This window comes from Nematostella vectensis, chromosome 1, assembly GCF_932526225.1.
Source record: "Nematostella vectensis chromosome 1, jaNemVect1.1, whole genome shotgun sequence".
Taxonomy (NCBI): domain Eukaryota; kingdom Metazoa; phylum Cnidaria; class Anthozoa; order Actiniaria; family Edwardsiidae; genus Nematostella; species Nematostella vectensis.
Window position 1 is genome coordinate 3,107,622 of NC_064034.1, and position 24,397 is coordinate 3,132,018.

General features: G+C 41.1%; 3 protein-coding genes across 6 annotated transcripts in view; 2 read left to right on the top strand and 1 right to left on the bottom strand.

The window, feature by feature from the left end:
* The first annotated feature begins 136 nt into the window (after nucleotides 1–136).
* On the top strand, nucleotides 137–15,175 carry LOC116614046 (parapinopsin). 2 transcript variants are annotated; one of them, XM_032374621.2, is made up of 5 exons: nucleotides 138–1,130; nucleotides 2,805–3,050; nucleotides 3,500–3,727; nucleotides 6,226–6,474; nucleotides 12,757–15,175. In XM_032374621.2, exons 2-5 carry the CDS (start codon nucleotides 2,823–2,825, stop codon nucleotides 13,126–13,128), a joined length of 1,077 nt encoding a protein of 358 aa, XP_032230512.2. In that variant the 5' UTR covers nucleotides 138–1,130; nucleotides 2,805–2,822; the 3' UTR covers nucleotides 13,129–15,175. The 2 variants fall into 2 exon arrangements, with proteins under 2 accessions (XP_032230513.2, XP_032230512.2); XM_032374622.2 differs by having other exon boundaries at nucleotides 137–3,050.
* A 4,882-nt stretch (nucleotides 15,176–20,057) lies between these two features.
* LOC5499305 (alpha-2A adrenergic receptor) lies at nucleotides 20,058–22,855 on the top strand. Its single transcript, XM_048724876.1, has 3 exons — nucleotides 20,058–20,577; nucleotides 20,760–22,219; nucleotides 22,312–22,855. The coding sequence occupies exons 2-3, from the start codon at nucleotides 21,241–21,243 to the stop codon at nucleotides 22,365–22,367; spliced, it is 1,035 nt and encodes a 344-aa protein (XP_048580833.1). The 5' UTR covers nucleotides 20,058–20,577; nucleotides 20,760–21,240; the 3' UTR covers nucleotides 22,368–22,855.
* Nucleotides 22,855–24,397, bottom strand: part of LOC5506255 (HEAT repeat-containing protein 1) — a 31,402-nt gene continuing 29,859 nt past the window's right edge. For all 3 annotated transcript variants that reach the window (XM_032374618.2, XM_048724835.1, XM_001626943.3), the window contains one exon: nucleotides 22,855–24,324. In XM_032374618.2, coding sequence (XP_032230509.2) covers nucleotides 24,230–24,324 — 95 coding nt within the window. In that variant the 3' untranslated portion in view covers nucleotides 22,855–24,229. The remainder of the gene's footprint in view (nucleotides 24,325–24,397) is intronic.

Consider the following 24,397-nt stretch of genomic DNA (forward strand, 5'->3'; position numbering starts at 1 on the left):
CTTACTGCGTAGCATCTTTTCATCTGTTCACATTGGTATATATATATATATATATATATAAAAGAGAACCTTTAAATTTTTGTTCCTAGACCGAATTGTTTTGGAAAAACGCAATGCCACTTCGAATCTGACATTTTATTATTCTCTTGTGTTTGAGTTTCGCACATGACGACCAAGATTATATGTGGTGTACCTGTGCAAAAAAAGTGAAGAGATAACGAATAAGTTGAATATGTATGATAAAGTGTAAAGCCATGTAACGGCATAAATTTTGGAATGGATGTATTCATATTTCTAACAACTTGGTGGAAAATTGTATAATTAGAAATGTTAGCGTAACAAAGAACGAATCGATAACTCCTTTTTCCCTGCATTTTCCCATCAAAAAGTCATTTTCGATGAACCTCACGAACGCGGAGTGTCTTCTTCAATTGTTGTATTTCTTCAGCTGCCACTTTCAAAGTGATTTGAAGAATATTAACATTTCTTGTTCTGGTAAAAACTATCTGGAATAGGATCAATGTTTGTGATGTTTTGCACTAAATCGAATGTCCATATTTTTTCACTAATGATATAATGTTTAAGTGAGCATTAATATCTAATGTCCTATTTTGGGATCTAGAGGACGTTTATGATAATTCAGAGTTTCATTTAACGAACACTGTTTACTGGCGTTCATCTTTGTTATGAGACAAGAAATATAAAAACAATTTTTTTTTGCAAACATTTCAGTTTTATTTCATAATCAAATTCTGCTACAGGTGCTATTTTTTCTCTGGCTTGTGAATTTTATGTCACGGGCCATCAGTATGTTTTAGGACAAATGATAATAATGAAAAAAATTAAGTATCTTTGGTGTAAATAACATTATTGACCTGTAAAATGGCGAAAAATAAGATAATCTAAAATAAACGTTTCGCTTTCAAAACACCCACCGACCCAGGTTACCAGCTACCAACTAAATGCTTATTTGAGTGAGTTGCAATAGTTTCTGTCAATCAATCTTAAGTTCCCACGGCAACCCAGTAAACAAATGTAGTCTATAAAGTTATCTTTCCTTCCAATTTCGGGTTCAGTTCTAGCTGGGATTTCATCGGTACATGTTCATTGGATAGCGGTCTCACACGTAGGTGAGTACAGCTTTTCTTAAAATAAAAATAACTGCTTTCAATTAACTTACATCACCTAGAAATACCCAAAAAACAATTTAAGACATGGGGTGTAAGATATGGGTGTTGACTTCAAAAATTGACGGCAAAAATAAAAATAATGATACTGTCCACGAAGTCATATTGATTAGAAACAAAGTCTGGCTTCAGAAAACACACTATTTCATTCGACTTTTAAAGTTTGCTTTTATGCAGATTTTAGCCTTCTTTCTTTCGAAACTCAATTTACTGGTGCTAGTTTATATCTGACGACGATAAAACAGATATTTTCCTTTCTTGATAGTTATCGTGGCTCAGTTGGCTTGCTCAATCTTTATATCGTACACATTTAATTATTGTTTATTGGATTTTTAAAGATATTTTTGCTCGAGATTCATTTTGGGACCTCGTTACCGATCGGTCAGATGTTTTGTCCCTACTCACAAGTTACGAATTTGGGAACGACTCATTACGAAAACAGAAAAGGAAATTTTAAAAAAGGCTGTTAGGGTGCTACATTTGATTTTTCTTTTATGCTCTCCATTCACGTACAATATAAGATCTAAAAAACTTTCTTAGGAGCATCACGAAATAACCTTGACATTTCAAAATTATAATTCACAATATCTTTTTTCTATTTTATATAATATTTTATTTTTCGCTTTTTGAGATTTAGAGATACGTATCTCGTTGCGCGGCTAAATCAAATGGAATCTGATAGATAAAAGAAGAATTTGTCATCTTTGAGCAAAGGATGCGAAGAAAAACACCTAAGTTTGACCGGTGTTGGTCAAATTCTCGACCGTTCTTGCGTTCCGTGCGGGCACACAACTTCCGTCTCAGGATCTTCAATTCCCCTCCCATTTAATCTAGAATCGGTTCTCGCTTTTGCCGTTGGCGAAACGGTGAAAAAAGGGCCAATAAACAATCTTTATTAATCCATGGCACAATTTTCATGAAATCAAAAAGGATAATGCGGTGTTGACAAAAGGATTATATGTACTTTTTTTTACTTGACCATCGGAAACCAGCCTCTTGATCACTTTTGTTTGCTCACTTAATCCAAACAATAAAGAAAAGTTTTAATTTGCACTATTTGCTAGTGGTCTTTATGGCTTTGCGCCTTCAATCAGACTTCTTCACAGATATTGATCAGGAAATATAGAGCTCGCAAACAGCCTCATAATCAATCGAGTTCACCGAAATGGTAGACGCAGCCTTTGGCAGGATTTTGACAGGACACTCGTTAAACAATCTTCACACACATTTGCACGAAAATGGAAATGCAGCGTGTGCATTAGGCTCGATTTCCAGCTCGAAGAGGCCTAGCGATAGCTGGAAATAACGCCTACGTATTTTGCAATGATGAACTGCCAGGGACGGTAGCTTAACATGAGTCATGAGTGACGCTCACCCCAGTTTAAAAACTCATTAATCGCGCAAGCGCAAATTACTTGTTCCATTTATTTCTAGAGCTTTTGGCTTGGATTATGTATCATTTTTCTTATTACCGTCTTTTCAAACTTTATAAAGATAACATGCCCTACCCTCGTGCCCAGGGCCTCCCTGATGACCAAATCACCGAATAGGTGAGGGGTTAAGGACGAAGGGGAATGAAACGTTTTGATCATGAGCTACCATGTTTTATTTCCAAAGAACTGCCTGCATTGAATCATGGGCCAAAATGCTACTCATAACGCGAACTCGACCAACACCACCAGTTCTCCACGGGGCCCCACGCCGCAGAGTATCCCAATGTTTCGTCAGGGACAACCGCGGGACGCCATTTATGCAGAATTATCCAGCGTGGCGGTGCTGAGCTTCTTCGTGATTCTCCTGAACACGATGCTGATCGTGGTCATACAGCGGAAGCTCAAGTCGATACCGTACCTCATGATACAGGTAAGTCGCGGGGACCCTGTGTACCATACCTTATGATACAGGTGAGTCATGGGGGCCCTGTGTCTGTACCATACCTATGACACAGTTTAGTCCCGGGAACCCTGTGTTTGTTATAGCCCTTATTTGTCTGTATAGTTTTTCGCACTTCTCCAAGATGGTTGTGGGGTTTTCACAATCCCGTGAAACAAAATGTGATGATAGAATTTTACGGGATTTTGAAAACCACTCTACCATTATAGTCCACTCAAAAAGAAACTTTGAGTCCTACAGATAATTAAATGGAATGCAATTAAAGATGGGAGACATTCGGCTTTAAGACGAGGGATTCACAGTCCTAAATGTAGTCAGTGTTTTACGTCCTAAATCCCAAGCTAGCTTGACGAAGGCTGCGTCAATGATCAAAAATTACATAATACAAATGATAATCTTTATCCTGTTATATGTCGTAGAACATCGCTGTTGCAGACTTGATGATATCCTTACTTAATGGCCCAACACTGTGCTTCGGAGTACTTTTGGATCCATTTGGCCTGGCTTTTCAAAGTGTGTGTAACATTCAGGGATTCCTACACAACTGGTTTTGCCTGGTTTTTCTCTGCACCGTGTCACTGATCGCTGTGACAAGGGCGATGCTGGTTCGCTACCCTGAATTATACGCGAAGCTCTTCCAGAATAAGGTACTACTTAACGCTCTTCCCGTATAAGGTACTCCTTAACGCTCTTCCCGTATAAGGTATTCCTTAACGCTCTTCCCGAATAAGGTACTCCTTAACGCTCTTCCCGAATAAGGTACTACTTAACGCTCTTCCCGTATAAGGTATTCCTTAACGCTCTTCCCGAATAAGGTACTCCTTAACGCTCTTCCCGAATAAGGTACTCCTTAACGCTCTTCCCGTATAAGGTACTCCTTAACGCTCTTCCCGAATAAGGTACTACTTAACGCTCTTCCCGAATAAGGTACTACTTAACGCTCTTCCCGTGTAAGGTACTACTTAACGCTCTTCCCGAATAAGTTACTCCTTAACGCTCTTCCCGAATAAGGTACTACTTAACGCTCTTCCCGTATAAGGTATTCCTTAACGCTCTTACCGAATAAGGTACTACTTAACGCTCTTCCCGAATAAGATACTACTTAACGCTCTTCCCGAATAAGATACTACTTAACGCTCTTCCCGAATAAGGTACTCCTTAACGCTCTTCCCGAATAAGGTACTCCTTAACGCTCCTCCCGAATAATGTACTACTTAACGCCCTTTCCGAATAAGGTAGTACTTAACGCTCTTCCCGAATAAGATACTACCTAACGCTCTTCCCGAATAAGTTACTCCTTAACGCTCTTCCCGAATAAGGTACTACTTAACGCTCTTCCCGAATAAGGTACTCCTTAACGCTCTTCCCGAATAAGGTACTCCTTAACGCAGCTCTTCCCGAATAAGGTACTACTTAACGCAGCTCTTTCAGAATAAGGTACTACTTAACGCAGCTCTTCCCGAATAAGGTATTACTTAACGCAGCTCTTCCCGAATAAGGTACTACTTAACGCAGCTCTTTCCGAATATGGTACGCCCTAACGCAGCTCTTTCCGAATAAGGTACTTCTTAACGACGTTCTTCCCGAATAAGGTACTACCTAACGCTCTTCCCGAATAAGGTACTCCTTAACGCAGCTCTTCCCGAATAAGGTACTACTTAACGCAGCTCTTTCAGAATAAGGTACTACTTAACGCAGCTCTTCCCGAATAAGGTATTACTTAACGCAGCTCTTCCCGAATAAGGTACTACTTAACGCAGCTCTTTCCGAATATGGTACGCCCTAACGCAGCTCTTTCCGAATAAGGTACTTCTTAACGACGTTCTTCCCGAATAAGGTACTACCTAACGCTCTTCCCGAATAAGGTACTACTAAACACTCTTCCCGAATAAGGTACTCCTTAACTCTCTTCCCGAATAAGGTACTACTTAACGCAGCTCTTCCCGAATAAGGTACTATATAACGCAGCTCTTCCAGAATAAGGTACTACTTAACGCAGCTCTTCCCGAATAAGGTATTCCTTAACTCAGCTCTTCCCGAATAAGGTACTACTTAACGCAGCTCTTCCCGAATAAGGTACTCCTTAACGCAGCTCTTTCTGAATATGGTACTCCTTAACGCAGCTCTTTCCGAATAAGGTACTTCTTAACGACGTTCTTCCCGAATAAGGTACTACTTAACGCAGCTCTTCCCGAATAAGGTACTACTTAACGCAGCTCTTCCCGAATAAGGTACTCCTTAACGCAGCTCTTTCCGAATAAGGTACTTCTTAACGACGTTCTTCCCGAATAAGGTACTACCTAACGCTCTTCCCGAATAAGGTACTACTAAACACTCTTCCCGAATAAGGTACTCCTTAACGCTCTTCCCGAATAAGGTATTCCTTAACGCAGCTCTTCCCGAATAAGGTACTCCTTAACTCAGCTCTTCCCGAATAAGGTACTACTTAACGCAGCTCTTCCCGAATAAGGTACTCCTTAACGCAGCTCTTTCTGAATATGGTACTCCCTAACGCAGCTCTTTCCGAATAAGGTACTTCTTTACGACGCTCTTCCCGAATAAGGTACTACCTAACGCACTTCCCGAATAAGGTATTCCTTAACTCAGCTCTTCCCGAATAAGGTACCCCTTAACGCAACTCTTACCAAATAAGGTGCTCCTTAACGCTCTTCCCGAATAAGGTACTACTTAATGCAGCGTTGGTCGTAGTGACCGTGAAATACCATGTAAGGGAACTAGCTTCGGTGACCTTGAAGGGGGGGAGGGATTGAGGGATTGAGAAAGAAAAGGAAGGTCAGCAAATACAGAGGGGAAGATAACAAAAAGGCAGATAGGGGAAATCGATAGAATGGAAAGGGAGATGGAACAAAAAAATATAAGGGAAAAGGAGATACGTTGTTAGCATTTGGGTAATAATATTAATAGGCATTTTACGCCGATATAACACTAAACACACCCCATAACCCCATAGCTAAAGCCTCATCTAGGGAAGAGGGAGTGCAGGGATATTTAGAAAATGTTAAAGACACTTCCATTGTATAACTTTTTACAAATGAAAATACAAAACTTTATCTGCAAGAAAACTTAGCAAAATAAAAAACTCCTGTCATGTCGCAGAACTAACAGGTTTACTCGTCTCCTGCAGCTAGTGTTTAGGCTGCTCATGGTTGGTCTTTGGGCGGTGAGCGGTCTTCTCGCTACTCCTCCAATTAACACTGGCATCTTGGGCTCGTACAAGCGAATGGAGGCCACGTGCTGGTTGGCATGGGAACCCGACAAGATTGCGGACATGGTCTACAATGTCCTGATAGGCTTGTTGCCCCTTGTTGGAGCCTTGACATTCGTGGTGCTCGCATTCGGAGCTATAAAGATGAATGCGGTTGCTCCGGCTCAGGTAGGATACCAAGCCAGTTAGCCGTTACTCCCACCCCGGTAAGATACCAGCCTGTACCGATACCTTTGACTTTGGTAAGATACCAACCAGTACCAATACCCTCTACTTTGGTAAGATACCAACCACTACCAATACCCTCTACTTTGGTAAGATACCAACCACTACCAATAACTTCTACTTTAGTAAGATACCAGCCAAACCAATACCCTCTACTTTGGTAAGATACCAGCCTGTACCAAGACCCTCTACTTTGGTAAGATACCAACCACTACCAATACCTTCTACTTTGGTAAGATACCAGCCAGACCAATACCTTCTACTTTGGAAAGACACCAGCCAGTACAAATACCTTCTACTTTGGTAAGATACCAACCACTACCAATACCTTCTACTTTGGTAAGATACCAACCAGTACCAATACCCTCTACTTTGGTAAGATACCAGCCAGACCAATACCTTCTACTTTGAAAAGATACCAGCCTGTACCAATACCTTCTACTTTGGTAAGATACCAGCCTGTACCAAGTACCTTCTACGCTCTGCTAAAATACCATGCCAGTACTTGTTACTCCCGTTCTGATACCAACCACTACCAATACCCTCTACTTTGGTAAGATACCAACCACTACCAATAACTTCTACTTTAGTAAGATACCAGCCAGACCAATACCCTCTACTTTGGTAAGATACCAACCACTACCAATAACTTCTACTTTAGTAAGATACCAGCCAGACCAATACTCTCTACTTTGGTAAGATACCAGCCAGACCAATACCTTCTACTTTGAAAAGATACCAGCCAGACCAATACCTTCTACTTTGGAAAGATACCAGCCTGTTCCAAGTACCTTCTACGTTCTGCTAAAATACCATGCCAGTACCTGTTACTCCCGCTCTGATACCAACCACTACCAATACCTTCTACTTTGGTAAGATACTAGCCAGACCAATACCTTCTACTTTGGTAAGATACCAACCTGTACCAATACCCTCTACTTTGGTAAGATACCAGCCAGACCAATACCTTCTACTTTAGAAAGATACCAACCACTACCAATACCTTCTACTTTGGTAAGATACCAACCACTACCAATACCTTCTACTTTGGTAAGATACCAGCCAGACCAATACCTTCTACTTTGGAAAGATACTAGCCTGTTCCAATACCTTCTACTTTGGTAAGATACCAACCACTACCAATCTCTTTTACTTTGGTAAGATACCAGCAAGACCAATACCTTCTACTTTGGTAAGATACCAGCCAGAACAATACCTTCTACTTTGATAAGATACCAACCACTACCAATCTCTTCTACTTTGGTAAGATACCAGCAAGACCAATACCTTCTACTTTGGTAAGATACCAACCTGTACCAATACCCTCTACTTTGGTAAGATACCAGCCTGTTCCAATACCTTCTACTTTGGTAAGATACCAACCACTACCAATACCTTTTACTTTAGTAAGATACCAACCACTACCAATCCCTTCTACTTTGGTAAGATACCAGCCAGACCAATACCTTCTACTTTGGAAAGATACCAGCCTGTTCCAATACCTTCTACTTTGGTAAGATACCAACCACTACCAATACCTTCTACTTTGGAAAGATACCAGCCAGTACCAATACCTTCTACTTTGGTAAGATACCAGCCAGACCAATACCTTCTACTTTGATAAGATACCAGCCTGTACCAAAACCTTCTGCTTTGGTAAGATACCAGCCTGTACCAAGTACCTTCTACGCTCTGGTAAAATACCATGCCAGTACCTGTTACTCCCGCTCTGATACCAACCACTACCAATACCCTCTACTTTGGTAAGATACCAACCACAACCAATAACTTCTACTTTAGTAAGATACCAACCACTACCAATACCTGCTACTTTGGTAAGATACCAACCTGTACCAAGACCCTCTACTTTGGTAAGATACCAACCAGTACCAATACCTTCTACTTTGGTAAGATACCAACCACTACCAATAACTTCTACTTTAGTAAGATACCAGCCAAACCAATACCCTCTACTTTGGTAAGATACCAGCCTGTACCAAGACCCTCTACTTTGGTAAGATACCAACCACTACCAATACCTTCTACTTTGGTAAGATACCAGCCAGACCAATACCTTCTACTTTGGAAAGACACCAGCCAGTACAAATACCTTCTACTTTGGTAAGATACCAACCACTACCAATACCTTCTACTTTGGTAAGATACCAACCAGTACAAATACCCTCTACTTTGGTAAGATACCAGCCAGACCAATACCTTCTACTTTGAAAAGATACCACCCTGTACCAATACCTTCTACTTTGGTAAGATACCAGCCTGTACCAAGTACCTTCTACGCTCTGCTAAAATACCATGCCAGTACCTGTTACTCCCGCTCTGATACCAACCACTACCAATACCCTCTACTTTGGTAAGATACCAACCACTACCAATAACTTCTACTTTAGTAAGATACCAGCCAGACCAATACCCTCTACTTTGGTAAGATACCAACCACTACCAATAACTTCTACTTTAGTAAGATACCAGCCAGACCAATACTCTCTACTTTGGTAAGATACCAGCAAGACCAATACCTTCTACTTTGAAAAGATACCAGCCAGACCAATACCTTCTACTTTGGAAAGATACCAGCCTGTTCCAAGTACCTTCTACGCTCTGCTAAAATACCATGCCAGTACCTGTTACTCCCGCTCTGATACCAACCACTACCAATACCTTCTACTTTGGTAAGATACTAGCCAGACCAATACCTTCTACTTTAGAAAGATACCAACCACTACCAATACCTTCTACTTTGGTAAGATACCAACCACTACCAATACCTTCTACTTTGGAAAGATACTAGCCTGTTCCAATACCTTCTACTTTGGAAAGATACTAGCCTGTTCCAATACCTTCTACTTTGGTAAGATACCAACCACTACCAATCTCTTTTACTTTGGTAAGATACCAGCAAGACCAATACCTTCTACTTTGGTAAGATACCAGCCAGAACAATACCTTCTACTTTGATAAGATACCAACCACTACCAATCTCTTCTACTTTGGTAAGATACCAGCAAGACCAATACCTTCTACTTTGGTAAGATACCAACCTGTACCAATACCCTCTACTTTGGTAAGATACCAGCCTGTTCCAATACCTTCTACTTTGGTAAGATACCAACCACTACCAATACCTTTTACTTTAGTAAGATACCAACCACTACCAATACCCTCTACTTTGGTAAGATACCAACCACAACCAATAACTTCTACTTTAGTAAGATACCAACCACTACCAATACCTGCTACTTTGGTAAGATACCAACCTGTACCAAGACCCTCTACTTTGGTAAGATACCAACCAGTACCAATACCTTCTACTTTGGTAAGATACCAACCACTACCAATAACTTCTACTTTAGTGAGATACCAGCCAAACCAATACCCTCTACTTTGGTAAGATACCAACCACTACCAATACCTTCTACTTTGGTAAGATACCAACCAGTACCAATACCCTCTACTTTGGTAAGATACCAGCCAGACCAATACCTTCTACTTTGAAAAGATACCACCCTGTACCAATACCTTCTACTTTGGTAAGATACCAGCCTGTACCAAGTACCTTCTACGCTCTGCTAAAATACCATGCCAGTACCTGTTACTCCCGCTCTGATACCAACCACTACCAATACCCTCTACTTTGGTAAGATACCAACCACTACCAATAACTTCTACTTTAGTAAGATACCAGCCAGACCAATACCCTCTACTTTGGTAAGATACCAACCACTACCAATAACTTCTACTTTAGTAAGATACCAGCCAGACCAATACTCTCTACTTTGGTAAGATACCAGCCAGACCAATACCTTCTACTTTGAAAAGATACCAGCCAGACCAATACCTTCTACTTTGGAAAGATACCAGCCAGACCAATACCTTCTACTTTGGTAAGATACCAACCTGTACCAATACCCTCTACTTTGGTAAGATACCAGCCAGACCAATACCTTCTACTTTAGAAAGATACCAACCACTACCAATACCTTCTACTTTGGTAAGATACCAGCCAGACCAATACCTTCTACTTTGGAAAGATACTAGCCTGTTCCAATACCTTCTACTTTGGTAAGATACCAACCACTACCAATCTCTTTTACTTTGGTAAGATACCAGCAAGACCAATACCTTCTACTTTGGTAAGATACCAGCCAGACCAATACCTTCTACTTTGATAAGATACCAACCACTACCAATCTCTTCTACTTTGGTAAGATACCAGCAAGACCAATACCTTCTACTTTGGTAAGATACCAACCTGTACCAATACCCTCTACTTTGGTAAGATACCAGCCTGTTCCAATACCTTCTACTTTGGTAAGATACCAACCACTACCAATACCTTTTACTATAGTAAGATACCAACCACTACCAATCCCTTCTACTTTGGTAAGATACCAGCCAGACCAATACCTTCTACTTTGGAAAGATACCAGCCTGTTCCAATACCTTCTACTTTGGTAAGATACCAACCACTACCAATACCTTCTACTTTGGAAAGATACCAGCCAGTACCAATACCTTCTACTTTGGTAAGATACCAGCCAGACCAATACCTTCTACTTTGATAAGATACCAGCCTGTACCAAGACCTTCTGCTTTGGTAAGATACCAGCCTGTACCAAGTACCTTCTACGCTCTGGTAAAATACCATGCCAGTACCTGTTACTCCCGCTCTGATACCAACCACTACCAATACCCTCTAATTTGGTAAGATACCAACCACAACCAATAACTTCTACTTTAGTAAGATACCAACCACTACCAATACCTGCTACTTTGGTAAGATACCAGCCTGTACCAAGACCCTCTACTTTGGTAAGATACCAACCAGTACCAATACCTTCTACTTTGGTAAGATACCAACCACTACCAATACCTTCTACTTTGGTAAGATACCAACCAGTACCACTACCTTCTACTTTGGTAAGATACCAACCAGTACCAATACCTTCTACTTTGGTAAGATACCAACCAGACCAATACCTTCTACTTTGGTAAGATACCAGCCTGTACCAAGACCCTCTACTTTGGTAAGATACCAACCACTACCAATACCTTCTACTTTGGTAAGGTACCAGCCAGACCAATACCTTCTACTTTGGAAAGATACCAGCCAGTACCAATACCTTCTACTTTGGTAAGATACCAACCACTACCAATACCTTCTACTTTGGTAAGATACCAGCCAGACCAATACCTTCTACTTTGGAAAGATACCAGCCAGTACCATTACCTTCTACTTAAGTAAGATACCAGCCAGACCAATACCTTCTACTTTGATAAGATACCAGCCTGTACCAAGACCTTCTGCTTTGGTAAGATACCAGCCTGTACCAAGTACCTTCTACGCTCTGGTAAAATACCATGCCAGTACCTGTTACTCCCGCTCTGGTAAAATACCATGCCAGTATTGTTACTCCCGCCTGGTAAGATTCCATGCCAGGTGTTACCTGGCATTACCGCTTTTGTGAATTTCCCTATTAGTACCATTACCTCCTGCTTGGTAAGATACCATGCCAGAGCTTGTAGTTGCGCAAGGTAAGAGACTATATGGGTACCCGCTTCATCATAGGCAGGATGCAATGCCTGTACCAATGGCTCCTGTTGTATTACGTAACTATGACAGTAACCGAGTTGTTCAAAATTGAATGTGGTGTGTAAAGTGGAATGATTTCCGTTTTGTTAGGTTGCAACAATGGCCATCAATTTGACCATAAATGTTTCCATCTGTGACAGTCACTGGGGCTCTAGTTGTGAAGGCGACTGTACAGGACAGTAGAAGGGCGAGGTTCTCGGGAGCTTGGTACCCCGGATTTGTATCAAATACTCATTCTATTATCAACTTTTTCATCTTGCACCCCCCTTCCAAGAATGTTCTTATCAGAGCCCCTACCTGTATTTATATAGGCCATTCTGTAGCTGCAGCTGTAAACTTCTCTGAATATGTTTGTGACAATACCTGTGGCAAATAACGGTTACTGTGCCTTTTCTAGTGTTCTGATGTTGTTTGACTGCCGATTGGTATTAGTATATGGGTATTCGTGAATTCGTTTATTGCTGTTTCTGTGATCATAATCGTAACGCTTATTATGGCATTTCTATCTCGACGTTTACATATTAAAAATGACCATTAACCGGGTTGCAAATATTGATTTACATGCATTGAATGACAGCGGCAACCCTGAAAGAAATCATACTTTTCACTTTCAGCGTGAGCCTCCTATTGCCGCAAAGAGTTTCTCGGTAGGAATCGACCTCCCTGTGTGTGCCAAACCGAATCCTTTGCCTACGCCCAAGGTGGCCATCGTTCCCATGAACACCGCTGTCCTGAAAATCGCCGCGGCTCAGCTTGCAGTTTACATCATCCTCTGGGTTCCCTTCACTGTCATCGCTGCCCTCTTCCAGGAGAACAAGCTTCTCTTTGACGTCGCTACAGGCTTTACCTTTGTGTTTCTCTTCTTCGCGCGCGGGCTATTCAACCCGATTATGGTGTTTGTGTTCAGCGGAAACGTGGCCAGTGAGGGTTACAAGTTGTATTTTAAATGCAACTGGCAGGCAGGAGAAATCCCTGGGACTGCTTAGTAAGGCTAAGTTCAAACGTCGTATTATCCATGAGCCGTATTCAATGCAAATGCATGCAAATAAAAATGAAACATTCGACTCGATTTATTTGCATGCATTTTCAACATTTTGATAAGGGGGGCGTAAGGGGGATGCGAAAACCGCACAGAAAAACGCAAAAAATCGCAAACCGTCGCAAAAGTAAACCGCGCAGTTCAGAGAAACCGCAATACCGCGGAATAAAATACCGAAAACAGATTAAAGGCAAAACCGCATCACCGCAAACCGTTACGTCCCCCTCTTTGATTGACGGGAAGTGTTTGAAGTTTGAACGTTGAGACTTCATCTGAGGTGTAAATCAACACAAGGTTGAAAAGGTATGTTAAACGCCTTTGTGAAACGGAGTAGTTGCGCTGACGTTTCGAGCGTTTAGACCGTCGTCGGAGCATAAAGTCTGTTTGACAGAGGAATTTAACATACCTTTTAAAGCTTGTGTTGATTTACATCTTGTCTTACACCACGCCTACGCAGACCACCTAGTTTTTCTACAACTTGTCTGTAGTCTTTCTAGTTATATCACCTAGTTTTTCTACAGCTTGTATGTAGTCTTTCTAGTTATACCATTCCTCTGAGGTGGCCGCATGGTAATGCAAACAAGGGTAATAAAAAAGATGATAGTTTTAGTTCCACTTTAGCTATACAGAACTAGATACCTTCTTCTAGCCATACAGGACTAGCTATTCACATCTTGCTATACTGAACTAGTTATCCACTACTAGCCATACAGGACGAGCTATTCCCTTCTAGCTATACAGGACGACTATCTATCTTCTAGATATACAGGACGACTATCTATCTTCTAGATATACAGGACGACTATCTATCTTCTAGCTATACAGGACGACTATCTATCTTCTAGCTATACAGGACTACTATCTATCTTCTAGCTATACAGGACTACTATCTATCTTCTAGCTATACATAGAACTATTATCTATCTTCTAGCTATACATAGGACTGATATCTATCTTTTAGCTATACATAGGACTACTATCTATCTTCTAGCTATACATAGGACTACTATCTATCTTCTAGCTATACATAGGACTACTATCTATCTTCTAGCTATACATAGGACTACTATCTATCCAGTTTTAGCTATTCAGAACTAGTTATCTACTTCTGGCTAGAACTAGCTATACCAACTTTTTCTTTAATTTTGCTTTTCTACTAACTTTGATCATTTATCTAACTTTTATGTTTTTATCAGGAGAATTCAACTATCTTGTTTTATTTATATTTTTATTAAGCGTTGAAGGCGCAGAGATGTTGAACCGTGCGACTGTAGTCATAGTAACTAAGCCTGATGTACAAAACGATTATAGACATTTATCGTAGAAGTAGATATACACCATATGCCGATTGCAATAGAAATGTATATATCTATGATATTAGGTGTAACGTAATATGTGGGATTTGATAGATTTTCAATGACTCGTGAAACAGCTTTAATGTCTTGCTTTATTTCGTTTTAAATAATCAGAAATACTAATATATGGTGCATGGTGCATAAAAAGTGGCGGATCGTTCAAATTTATGGAACATTTATGAAATTTGGCACAGTGATAGAGAAACTCACACTGAGCAATTCTGGATATGGACCCACCCCCAAAACTGTATACTTACAGTTTTATAGAGGTGGAATCAATTTCCCTGAAAACCTGAATAAAACCAATACTTTTCATGTTACGATCACAAAACTTAATCCAGTGATGGATATTAACATGAACTAAAGTTTGACGAAAAAATAAACCACGCCCCCTTGATACTTACAGTTTTAGGGGGGAATAAATTATTTCTTCAAGCAGCATTAAACCTAATACCATTTATTGTACAACTTTCAAACTCCACATAATTGTTATACTCTTTAGAAAACTTCATTCGAGATATGGACCCACGCCCAGATGTGAGTACTTACAGTTATACTAGAGATGGGAGGCAAATTGCTTATATAGAGTGCCTTTTCAATACAAACTGAGAGCTAAGATTCCATATAATAACCCATAATGGTATATTGCAAGATATTCCTAACCGTATAGCCACGCCCCTATTGTACTTACAGTTATACTAGAGATTACATGAAGGCGGTATATCGCTTATATAGTGTGCCTTTCAATACGAACTGCGAGCTACAAATCCACATACTTAATTATATTGGTATATTGCAGGATATAGTCTTGTTGCGTATATAATACCACGATGTCACAAGTGTACTTACAGTGCTATCAGAAATGAGATAATTGTTATCATTAGCTGTGAATTGGACTTCTCCGGGTGCAAGTGTGGTGAATAATTGCGACGTTGAAGAAATGGCCTGTTAATATCACTTTTTAGTATTTTCGCAAAGTACTGGCTATTATTAAGCTCTAGGGCCTAGGACGTATTTGTTTCAAGACTATTGATTAGGAACGTGCATCATCGATTATTTTTTATTTGACTTGTTCCATGATCAATTAATTCAGAACTGCCTTTGATAATGTCTTCACTCAAACTTTTATGTATGTGACCAGACCTCGTTTTTTCGTGGAGAAGGTAAAACGAGTGCGTGGAATGTCTGGGAGGCGTTCCCAGAGGTCTCATCGGCTTTGACTGCCATATGGGACTTTCCGAACAAGGAAACAGTTCTGGCAAGCATCGGCACCCTTGAATTCTTTTTTGTCCTCCTCTACTCCAAGATGAGCCAGCTCTCCTCGGTGAACGACACCCGGAAGGAGATGGTTGCGAGGAGATCCCGCCTATCCTGCGGGAGAAAAAACCCCGCCAACATTCGCCGCCCTTCTACAAGAGAGCGGCATACTAGGCTAGCTTTTGCCGGGCGCAGTCTCTCGTGGTGCAGCCTGTCCGGCCGATTGGGGCTCGGAATCCTCCGACAATGGCACCTGGCGTCCTCCTTGGAGCCTGTTCCCTCCAATGTCAACCTGTATCAACTGGTAGAGTGCGGCTGCCAGCCCGATAAAGGCTGCAAAAGGAGATGCATCAAGACGGGGCTTAAATGCACTGCTCTTTGCAGGTGTGGTGGGGACTGTGAGTGGCAATGAAACAGAGACAGGTAAAAATTTAATTGGGTTCTAGAAACTAAAAAAACTAAACGGCTTACTGAAACGTTTTTTTTATATCAACAGTACTTCTGCGGTGGACACGGGAACAGATGTTGAGCATGTGGGTTGAACAACCCACATGCTTATGGGACCCCACCCCAGTAAAGTATTCTTCAGTATATTGCATATTCTTCGTTTATTATTGGTGTTGCGGTGAACCTAATGATTATTTTAAATGCAACAGTCAATTAATTTCAGCTTCCCAGCTTTTTTTTTAAAAAAGGTTTAATTTGTTTCATCTCACCTAGAACTGTTAATGCCATATGGGCAATGCCCTGCACGTTGTTTGTATTTTGATAGACCAAACATTTGTGAAACTGTGTTAGTATGTACAATTGTCACGTGCAGTTCGAATGGAAGGACGTTCTTTCTATAAACTCCATCCGTGCCATCTCTAGAAGAGCTATAAGTACTATAAGGGCATGGTTATACATTTAACTACATCCTGCAATATACCAATATCGGCGAGTATATTGATTTTTAGCATGAAATGCGTATAGGAAGGCACAAAAAGGTGGAAAAGCGACAATATGCCTCCATTTCCGTCATCTCGTATTGAAAGGCAAACTATATATGCGATTACCTCCTTCGTGCCATCTCTAGTATAATTGTAAGTACAATAGGGGGCATGGCTATACAGTTATGAATATCTAGCAATATACCATTATACGTAAGTATATGGATTTTTAGCTCTAAGTATATATTGAAGGGCACTCTAAGCAATATGCATCTTTCGTATCATCTCAAGTATAACTGTAAGTACTCACATCTGGGCGTGGGTCCACATCTCGAATGAAGTTTTGTAAAGAGTATAACAATTTTGTGGAGTTTGAAAGTTTTACAATAAATAGTATTGGTTTTAATGCTGATTAAAGGAAAAAAATATTTAAAAAAAATAAGTTCCCTTAGCCCAACACGATCCGCGATCGAATATAAACCATATTTTTTTGAATATTTTTGTAGCTTGATTAACAAAGGTCAGAACTGTTTTCGCTCGTCCAAACAGCACCAAGACTATTGTCTTAACATATCCACTCCTGAAAACGAATTCAGACTGTTCAGAATTACCCAATACGTAGAATGACCCACCTTGGAAAGCTCACATGATGAACAAGTCCAATTCAAGGAAGTATCGAGTAATGAGATTCCAGTAAAGCAAATAAAGCCTAACTTATGCTGCATTCACACCAAAACCGTGTTTAGTTAAACAAGGTTTTTCTTTGCCTGATAATTTGCCAAGTTTCTTATTGTGTTGACTTCTTACTAGCTAAGTGATCACTTAGTAACATGTACAACACAATCTATTCAGTTTTGTTCTTGGTTCTGTCCACTCTTGGGAGATTAAGATTTGAACCAGTTAAATTAAACCCCCTTTAAACTGGTGTGAATGCGGTATGACACCAGGCAAGCGGTTTAATAAGAGCAACGCAGCCTCTACAGTATGCCTACTGCCTCTTGAATCTTGAAGCTCTGGAGATGCATCAAATCCTTCCTTCAGTGCCTGTTCCAGGATGCGTACGGTCATCTTTGCAGCACATCCGTTTTATCCAAGGATAATCAGCGAACAATTCCGTCCTAAAAGGCTTATTGAAAACATTAAAAATCACAGGGTTGATTGCACTTGAGAGAAAAGCAAGATAGATAAACACGGCGACGATATCCCGTGATAAACGGAGATAGACATCAAGGGTGTAGTAGGGAGGTACCAGGGAGCCAGCACAGAACGAAACCACAAACCAGCGACAGCACGGATTTGCTTACTTGTACTTCTTCATTGCTGACTCCTTGTAATGTCAGTCCGACAGCTTGTCTGTGGTGCTTGACGACCAGGACGATTTTTCAGTAACAGATAACAACGACAGCAGCTGGGACCAAGCCGAAGGTGACATGAGCGATGCCCATAAACAAGCGCTCTGTTGTCTGGTCAGAAAATGTCATACCACAGGCGAAAGTCACTGGGAAACATTCTTGTTTAGCCATTCCTGTTGCGTGGGCACCGATGACGAGGATGATGGAAATGAGCCACGCTCCTAGAGTCATGAGCAGGCAGGCACGGCGGGTGAAGTGCCTTCTGTAAATACGATTTTTACGACGCAAAAGAACCGATTCACAGCGATTTACGTCTTAATGAGAGAAGTGAAGAACAGCGTGTATCCCAGATAACCGACTGCTTGACAGAGGTCGCGGCTAAACGAGTCCCTCCCTTTCAATGAACTCTCCGCTGCTACAGGCGTCACGGCTGCTGCTGTAACACATCAGAAGCAGATAAAGAGATGACAAAGAAATTCATTGTAGTCCTGAGACAAGGACGTTTTAGGAACACGTCGAGAACTAGGCTGTTTCCAACTAATGCAAAAATTGCAATCAAGATCAATAGACTCGTCTCCACAATCGATTGAGTTGGGCTCCGGTTTAAGAGTTGCTCACCCAACACTAGACGCTGGTTATCTCCGCTCACGATATGGCTATCTAAGTTCTATGCGAGGTTTATCCGTGTTTACAGCTTCTTTGAAATGATTGTTAGATTTCGGCTAGAACCAGTTGATTAATCATAATATATAGTTGTATTGTTTTAGATGAATAGTGCTGTTAATGGAATGTGCAAGATGAAATTTAAATAAAAATCTCATTTAACTTGATTCGCCTTGGTGTACGGCAGAATAAACTTTGATCAAAAAGGACAATGCTTCTTACATAGGTAGTCCGAGATCAAGTAGTATGATTTCTAAAAGGATAGATATCACAGCCTTTTAGAGACTCCTGCCTCTTCTGTTTAGTGGCAACCCGTGGCAGTCGGAGATAACCAATACATAGCATGGGACCACCCTATTATGTGTTTATATGATAAAATAAGAATAAAATATCAATCCATCAGTTGCAACGAAGCGTTTTGGTTAAACAGCTTTAAAAAATGTTAATTAACGCAAAAATATTGCTGAAACTATAAATATAAAACATAATGGATGACTTTTTGACGAACGCAACAATGAACAGTAAACAAGTAGAAAAATCGGGCTCAGAAGAGCTTCAAGGAGTTTTACTTGGTTTTGCCTCCTTACATGTGCATTCAAAGGCTAGAATCTCACAATGTCAAGTAGAAGTTAACGGAAATGAAATGGGAAGCACCAATAATATGATTCTGCTTCTCCTTTAATATTTTGGAAAGTGAGAATTCAATATTAGACCATCTGCTGTGTTGCATTAGGTGTCTGATGAGACGCTATAATTTCAAGAGATGATGCCATGTACAAATAGGCATGAGAGTAGAAGCATAAGATGGAAGTGCAAGCGGATTAGAGAACACATGCTCGTTTGGCATGGCGCGTTTTAACGCGATTTAAAAATCTAAAAATAAATTCTATCTATACCTGGACAAAACTCTATTTAATTTATTAATATTTTTATTTTATAGAAACATTTGAGGAATTATAAATACAAACCCATTACCCCACATATCTCTCTTAAGTTTCCTGAAGATGTGTAGGGGTATGGTGAATTGGCAAGCCACTCAATCATATCAAAATACGTCACGAATTCGAGCATTTCCCATTGTAGGCATCCCTCATTTCCAATCGCATTGCTTTTTAGTTTGTGTCATCACATAGTTGCAATCCTGCTTTTTATAGCAATAAAAGTTATTAGAAATCGCACTAAGGACAAAAAAGCCGTTTTATATTTTTACAAACACTTCAAGGACAACTTCGAAAAGGATTTATTCACATAAAAGGAGTAGAAGACCGCTAGTAACCACATAGGCCCGATGTCGATCAATGAAAAATTTGCTCCGGAAACGGTGTTTACACGGAACCGTGTAAATTCTTTACACGAATACGAATTTTTTACCTGTACCGTGTAAAAAGAGTTTTTTTAAGCCGGGCGTACTGTACAAAATTCATAGCAAAAAAAGCTAACGACTAAAACAGCTAACGACTCATTAATTCGTGGTTGGTCCGTCGTTTCTTCGAACGTGTTAACGAAGTATAAGCCAATCAGCAGTCAGTTAACAGACTTTTTTTAATAACGTTTGTCTAAATATTGAAGCGATTAGGATGAAATGAGAAAGCATATTGCATTTTTCCATATCTTTTTTTATCACGGTTGGATACTTTAATATTTGAACACTGATCTATATTTTTATTCATTTTGTAAATAGTTAAGAAAAAAAAGGAATTGAGAAACTCGTAAAGTGTTTAAAATGCTAATGAAACGCAGACAGCTGTGCTAAGTAAGCTTGCTTTCTCCCTAAAACGTTTGAGAAATAATTGACCGACACCCATACACAAGAAAAACATAGCAAGGTGCACGAGGGAGGGTAGGTTGCGAGGTATAACCTATAAAAAGCACTGTAAATTGGCTGAAGGATAGTAGGCTATACAAATAATTATCTGGGACATTACTCATGCATAGTAATTCCAAGTTAAAATAATTACTAATCAATGATGATTTCTACCTTTGTGGCTTAGTACTTAACGAGAAACGATTATCTCTTGACAGGGGTCGGACGTGAACAATAAACCACAAAGAAGACTTGCGAGAAACAGTGGAAATAAAAAAAACGTTTAGGAAATGCAATTATGTAAGAACGTAACGACAAAGCGAAAAGTGGCTGAAATTATCACGTTAACACCGACAAGAAGATTGCCAATAAAGCGGCATTTCTCAACCAAGACGCGATGTCAAAAGGAATGAGATCTTTAGTGGAAGGTATGGGAAGGAACTAGAGAATTCTACGAACGCGCTTATCCAGCGAGGGCTGTCTCTTGATGGAAGTAAAGGACAATTCAGAAAACAGGTGAAAAAAGCAATTTACACAGCGCTCGATATTAATTGGCCAACTCTAGTTGACACAAACTTACAGATAACAAACAAACAAGAAATTGTGGGAAGCAATACAAGGGTAATTCAAAAGCGGAAACATCAAACCAAAGTCAAAACTCATAAGAGTCATCAAGTTGATCATATTTGAGTTAGTAAAATGAGTCAAGGCACAGTAGACCAGCTCGCTCAAGATCTCGCAAATAGACCTCTCGTAGCTGTAACTATCGAAACAAGCTTGCTGCTCTTGATAGCTCTTACGGCATTCGTGGGAAACCTGTCTGTCTTGTACGTGTTATACAAAGTACCCCGTCTCCGCAGTGTGACGAGTTATTACCTGGTGACCCTCTCGTTGTCAGACGTCTTTGCAGCCACCCTTGTGATGCCTATCGCGGCGACAAACTCTGCACTTGGTCGAGATGTGTTTGGAGACGCTGCGTGCCAGATAATCGGATTCATCGGTTACACGCTCGTGTTTGGCTCGCTCCAGACCACCACTCTGATCGCAGTTAATCGTTTTTTCTGTGTCGTCAAACCAATCCTCTACCGAAAGTATTTCAAGTCGAAGCCAACGATTCTTATGATTGTGGGTGCTTGGACATTCAGCATCGCAAACGTCGGTGTGGTCGTCGCAAGTGGAATGGCACGATTCAAGTTCTTTCCTGGTCGTTACTGCTGTATGCTGTCATTTCCAAACTCTCTCTCTGAGAAGTTATTCACGGCGTTTGCGCAGCTAATGTTCAGTGTATTTCCGACCACCATTGTCGGTTTGTGTTACTGGAAGGTCTTCAAAGTGGTTAAAATTCATAACGAGAATGTCTCCTCGACGCTGAACCAAGGTCCCGGCAATAGATCGCTACCACGGGACGAGACGCAGATTACCAAGTCCGTTCTTGCGTTAGTGTGCGGGTTCGTTGTGTGCTGGTTCCCTTGTGCGACCGTTTCACAGATCTCTGCCTACATGTTTGTACCGCGAGGTGTTGAAATGCTCTTCATTTTCCCTGCGTTCCTTTCAAGCGCTGTTAACCCAATAGTTTTTAACGTGTTTAATAAGCCGTTCCGTCAGGAGTTCCTGAGAGTCTTTAGACTCGACAGGAAAGAAGTTCGTGTGGTGACAGTGAATCCTATGTCTAGTGTAGGTCACACAGGAAGTATAACGAACGAGTCCACTCAACAAACCGTTTTACGGTGATAGTTCACAAGGAGTGAACTTGCCCTATGTTTAGTGTAGGTCACCCAGGAAGTATAACGAACGAGTCCACTCAACAAACCGCTTTACGGCGATAGTTCACAAGGAGTGAACTTGCCCTATGTTTAGTGTAGGTCACCCAGGAAGTATAACGAACGAGTCCACTCAACAAACCGCTTTACGGCGATAGTTCACAAGGAGTGAACTTGCCCTATGTTTAGTATAGGTCACCCAGGAAGTATAACGAACGAGTCCACTCAACAAACCGCTTTACGGTGATAGTTCACAAGGAGTGAACTTGCCCTATGTCTAGTGTAGGTCACCCAGGAAGTATAACGAACGAGTCCACTCAACAAACCGCTTTACGGTGATAATCCAACAAAGGGTGGAATCTGTATTAGTTATGGCACAAACTGCATTTGACAGGCGAGGACTGTCGATTTGGAAAGGACTGTAGATAAAGAAAGATGTCCCCCCCCCCAATACTGTACACATAACAAAAAACGAAGCTGCCTGCGTGAATAAAATGAGTTTGTGCCCTGTATTCCATCCGTCTTATATAACTAATAAAAAAACATGACACAGTTCTTTTGTATAATTTAATAGACTTATTTCAATGTTGAGCTAGTGAAGTTAACAAGATGACAGAAAGCAACATCGCCATCGCGTCCTACATCATCTTCTCCGAGTATGACACGTCAAGCCCCGTGCAAACTGCGCCAGCACCAGCCAGCATTGTTGGCGGAATTTTCGCTTGACTGACTATAGGACAAAGAAAATGTCAAAATGGGAAGTGGAACTTCCTGACATTTCTTTTGTCTTGTGGTCAGTCGAGCAAGAATTCGCCAGCAATGCTGGCTTGTGCTGGCGCAGTTTTCACGGGGCTTCAGATGGGTAAGTAGAATACACATAGCAATGTCGCCGTGCTGGCGCAGTTTGCACAGGGCTCCAGATACGTAAGTAGAATACACATAGCAATGTCGCCGTGCTGACGCAGTTTGCACGGGGATTCAGATGCCTAAGTAGAATACACATAGCAATGTCGCCGTGCTAGCGCAGTTTGCACGGGGATTCAGATGCCTAAGTAGAATACACATAGCAATGTCGCCGTGCTGGCGCAGTTTGCACGGGGCTTACACGGGGTTTGCACGTAAGTAGAATATACATAGCAATGTCGCCGTGCTGGCGCAGTTTGCACGGGGCTTCAGATGCGTATGTAGAACACATAGCAATGTCGCCGTGCTGGCGCAGTTTGCACGGGGCTTCAGATGCGTAAGTAGAATACACATAGCAATGTCGCCGTGAGATGAATGGGAGATGTCCCCTAACATACAGACTACTCCTCCTTCGAACCCGGCACAATGACGCGCCACCTTTCCGAACTGGGTTGGCAGCCACTCGAAGACCGCAGGCGCACCTCATCATTGGTGCTCCTAAACAGTGGCCTAAATAATGCCTCTATCCTGCCACTCGAAGATCTGAGGAAAATTTCTCGCGTCTTGCCCCGCACTCAACACTCTGAATTCTATACTATTCCTAACGCCAGAACTGACATATATAAATATAGTTTTTTGCCCCGTGCACTGAGACTGTGGAACAACCTTCCACAGTAATTGTAATTGACATGAGAGGCTGCCCAGAGGCCTTCCACGCTGGGCTTTAGACTCGGCACTGCGCTGCGCACTGACATATTGTACAATAGGTTGCGCAATTTATTAAAGTGAAGTGAAGTGAAGTGTAACATCCTAACCTGTTTAATTTGCGATTAATCGTCGGAGGTCTATTGAGCCAGAGGTATTACCTCTCAGAGCTGCTCACCTCCAAGGAATCCCTGAGCTGATTCCCTGACACGTGTTACATTATTGACTCTCTCTGCTCATGTGTTCCTGTCTATTCAGCAAGTTAATCAGGGCCGCGTTCTCCGCTTCTTATGCACCAGTTCGTTTTCTAAAGGCTACGTTCAGGGCTCAAAGTACTTCTGTAGCGGCTCACCGATCACAGATTCGATCTCACTGACCACGTGTTGGCACTGCTGCTCGACTTCGAAGCACTCGTCTGCAGACAGAAACAACTCAATGATATTCCATTCAAAATATTGGAATACTCACATATATACACATACATAATC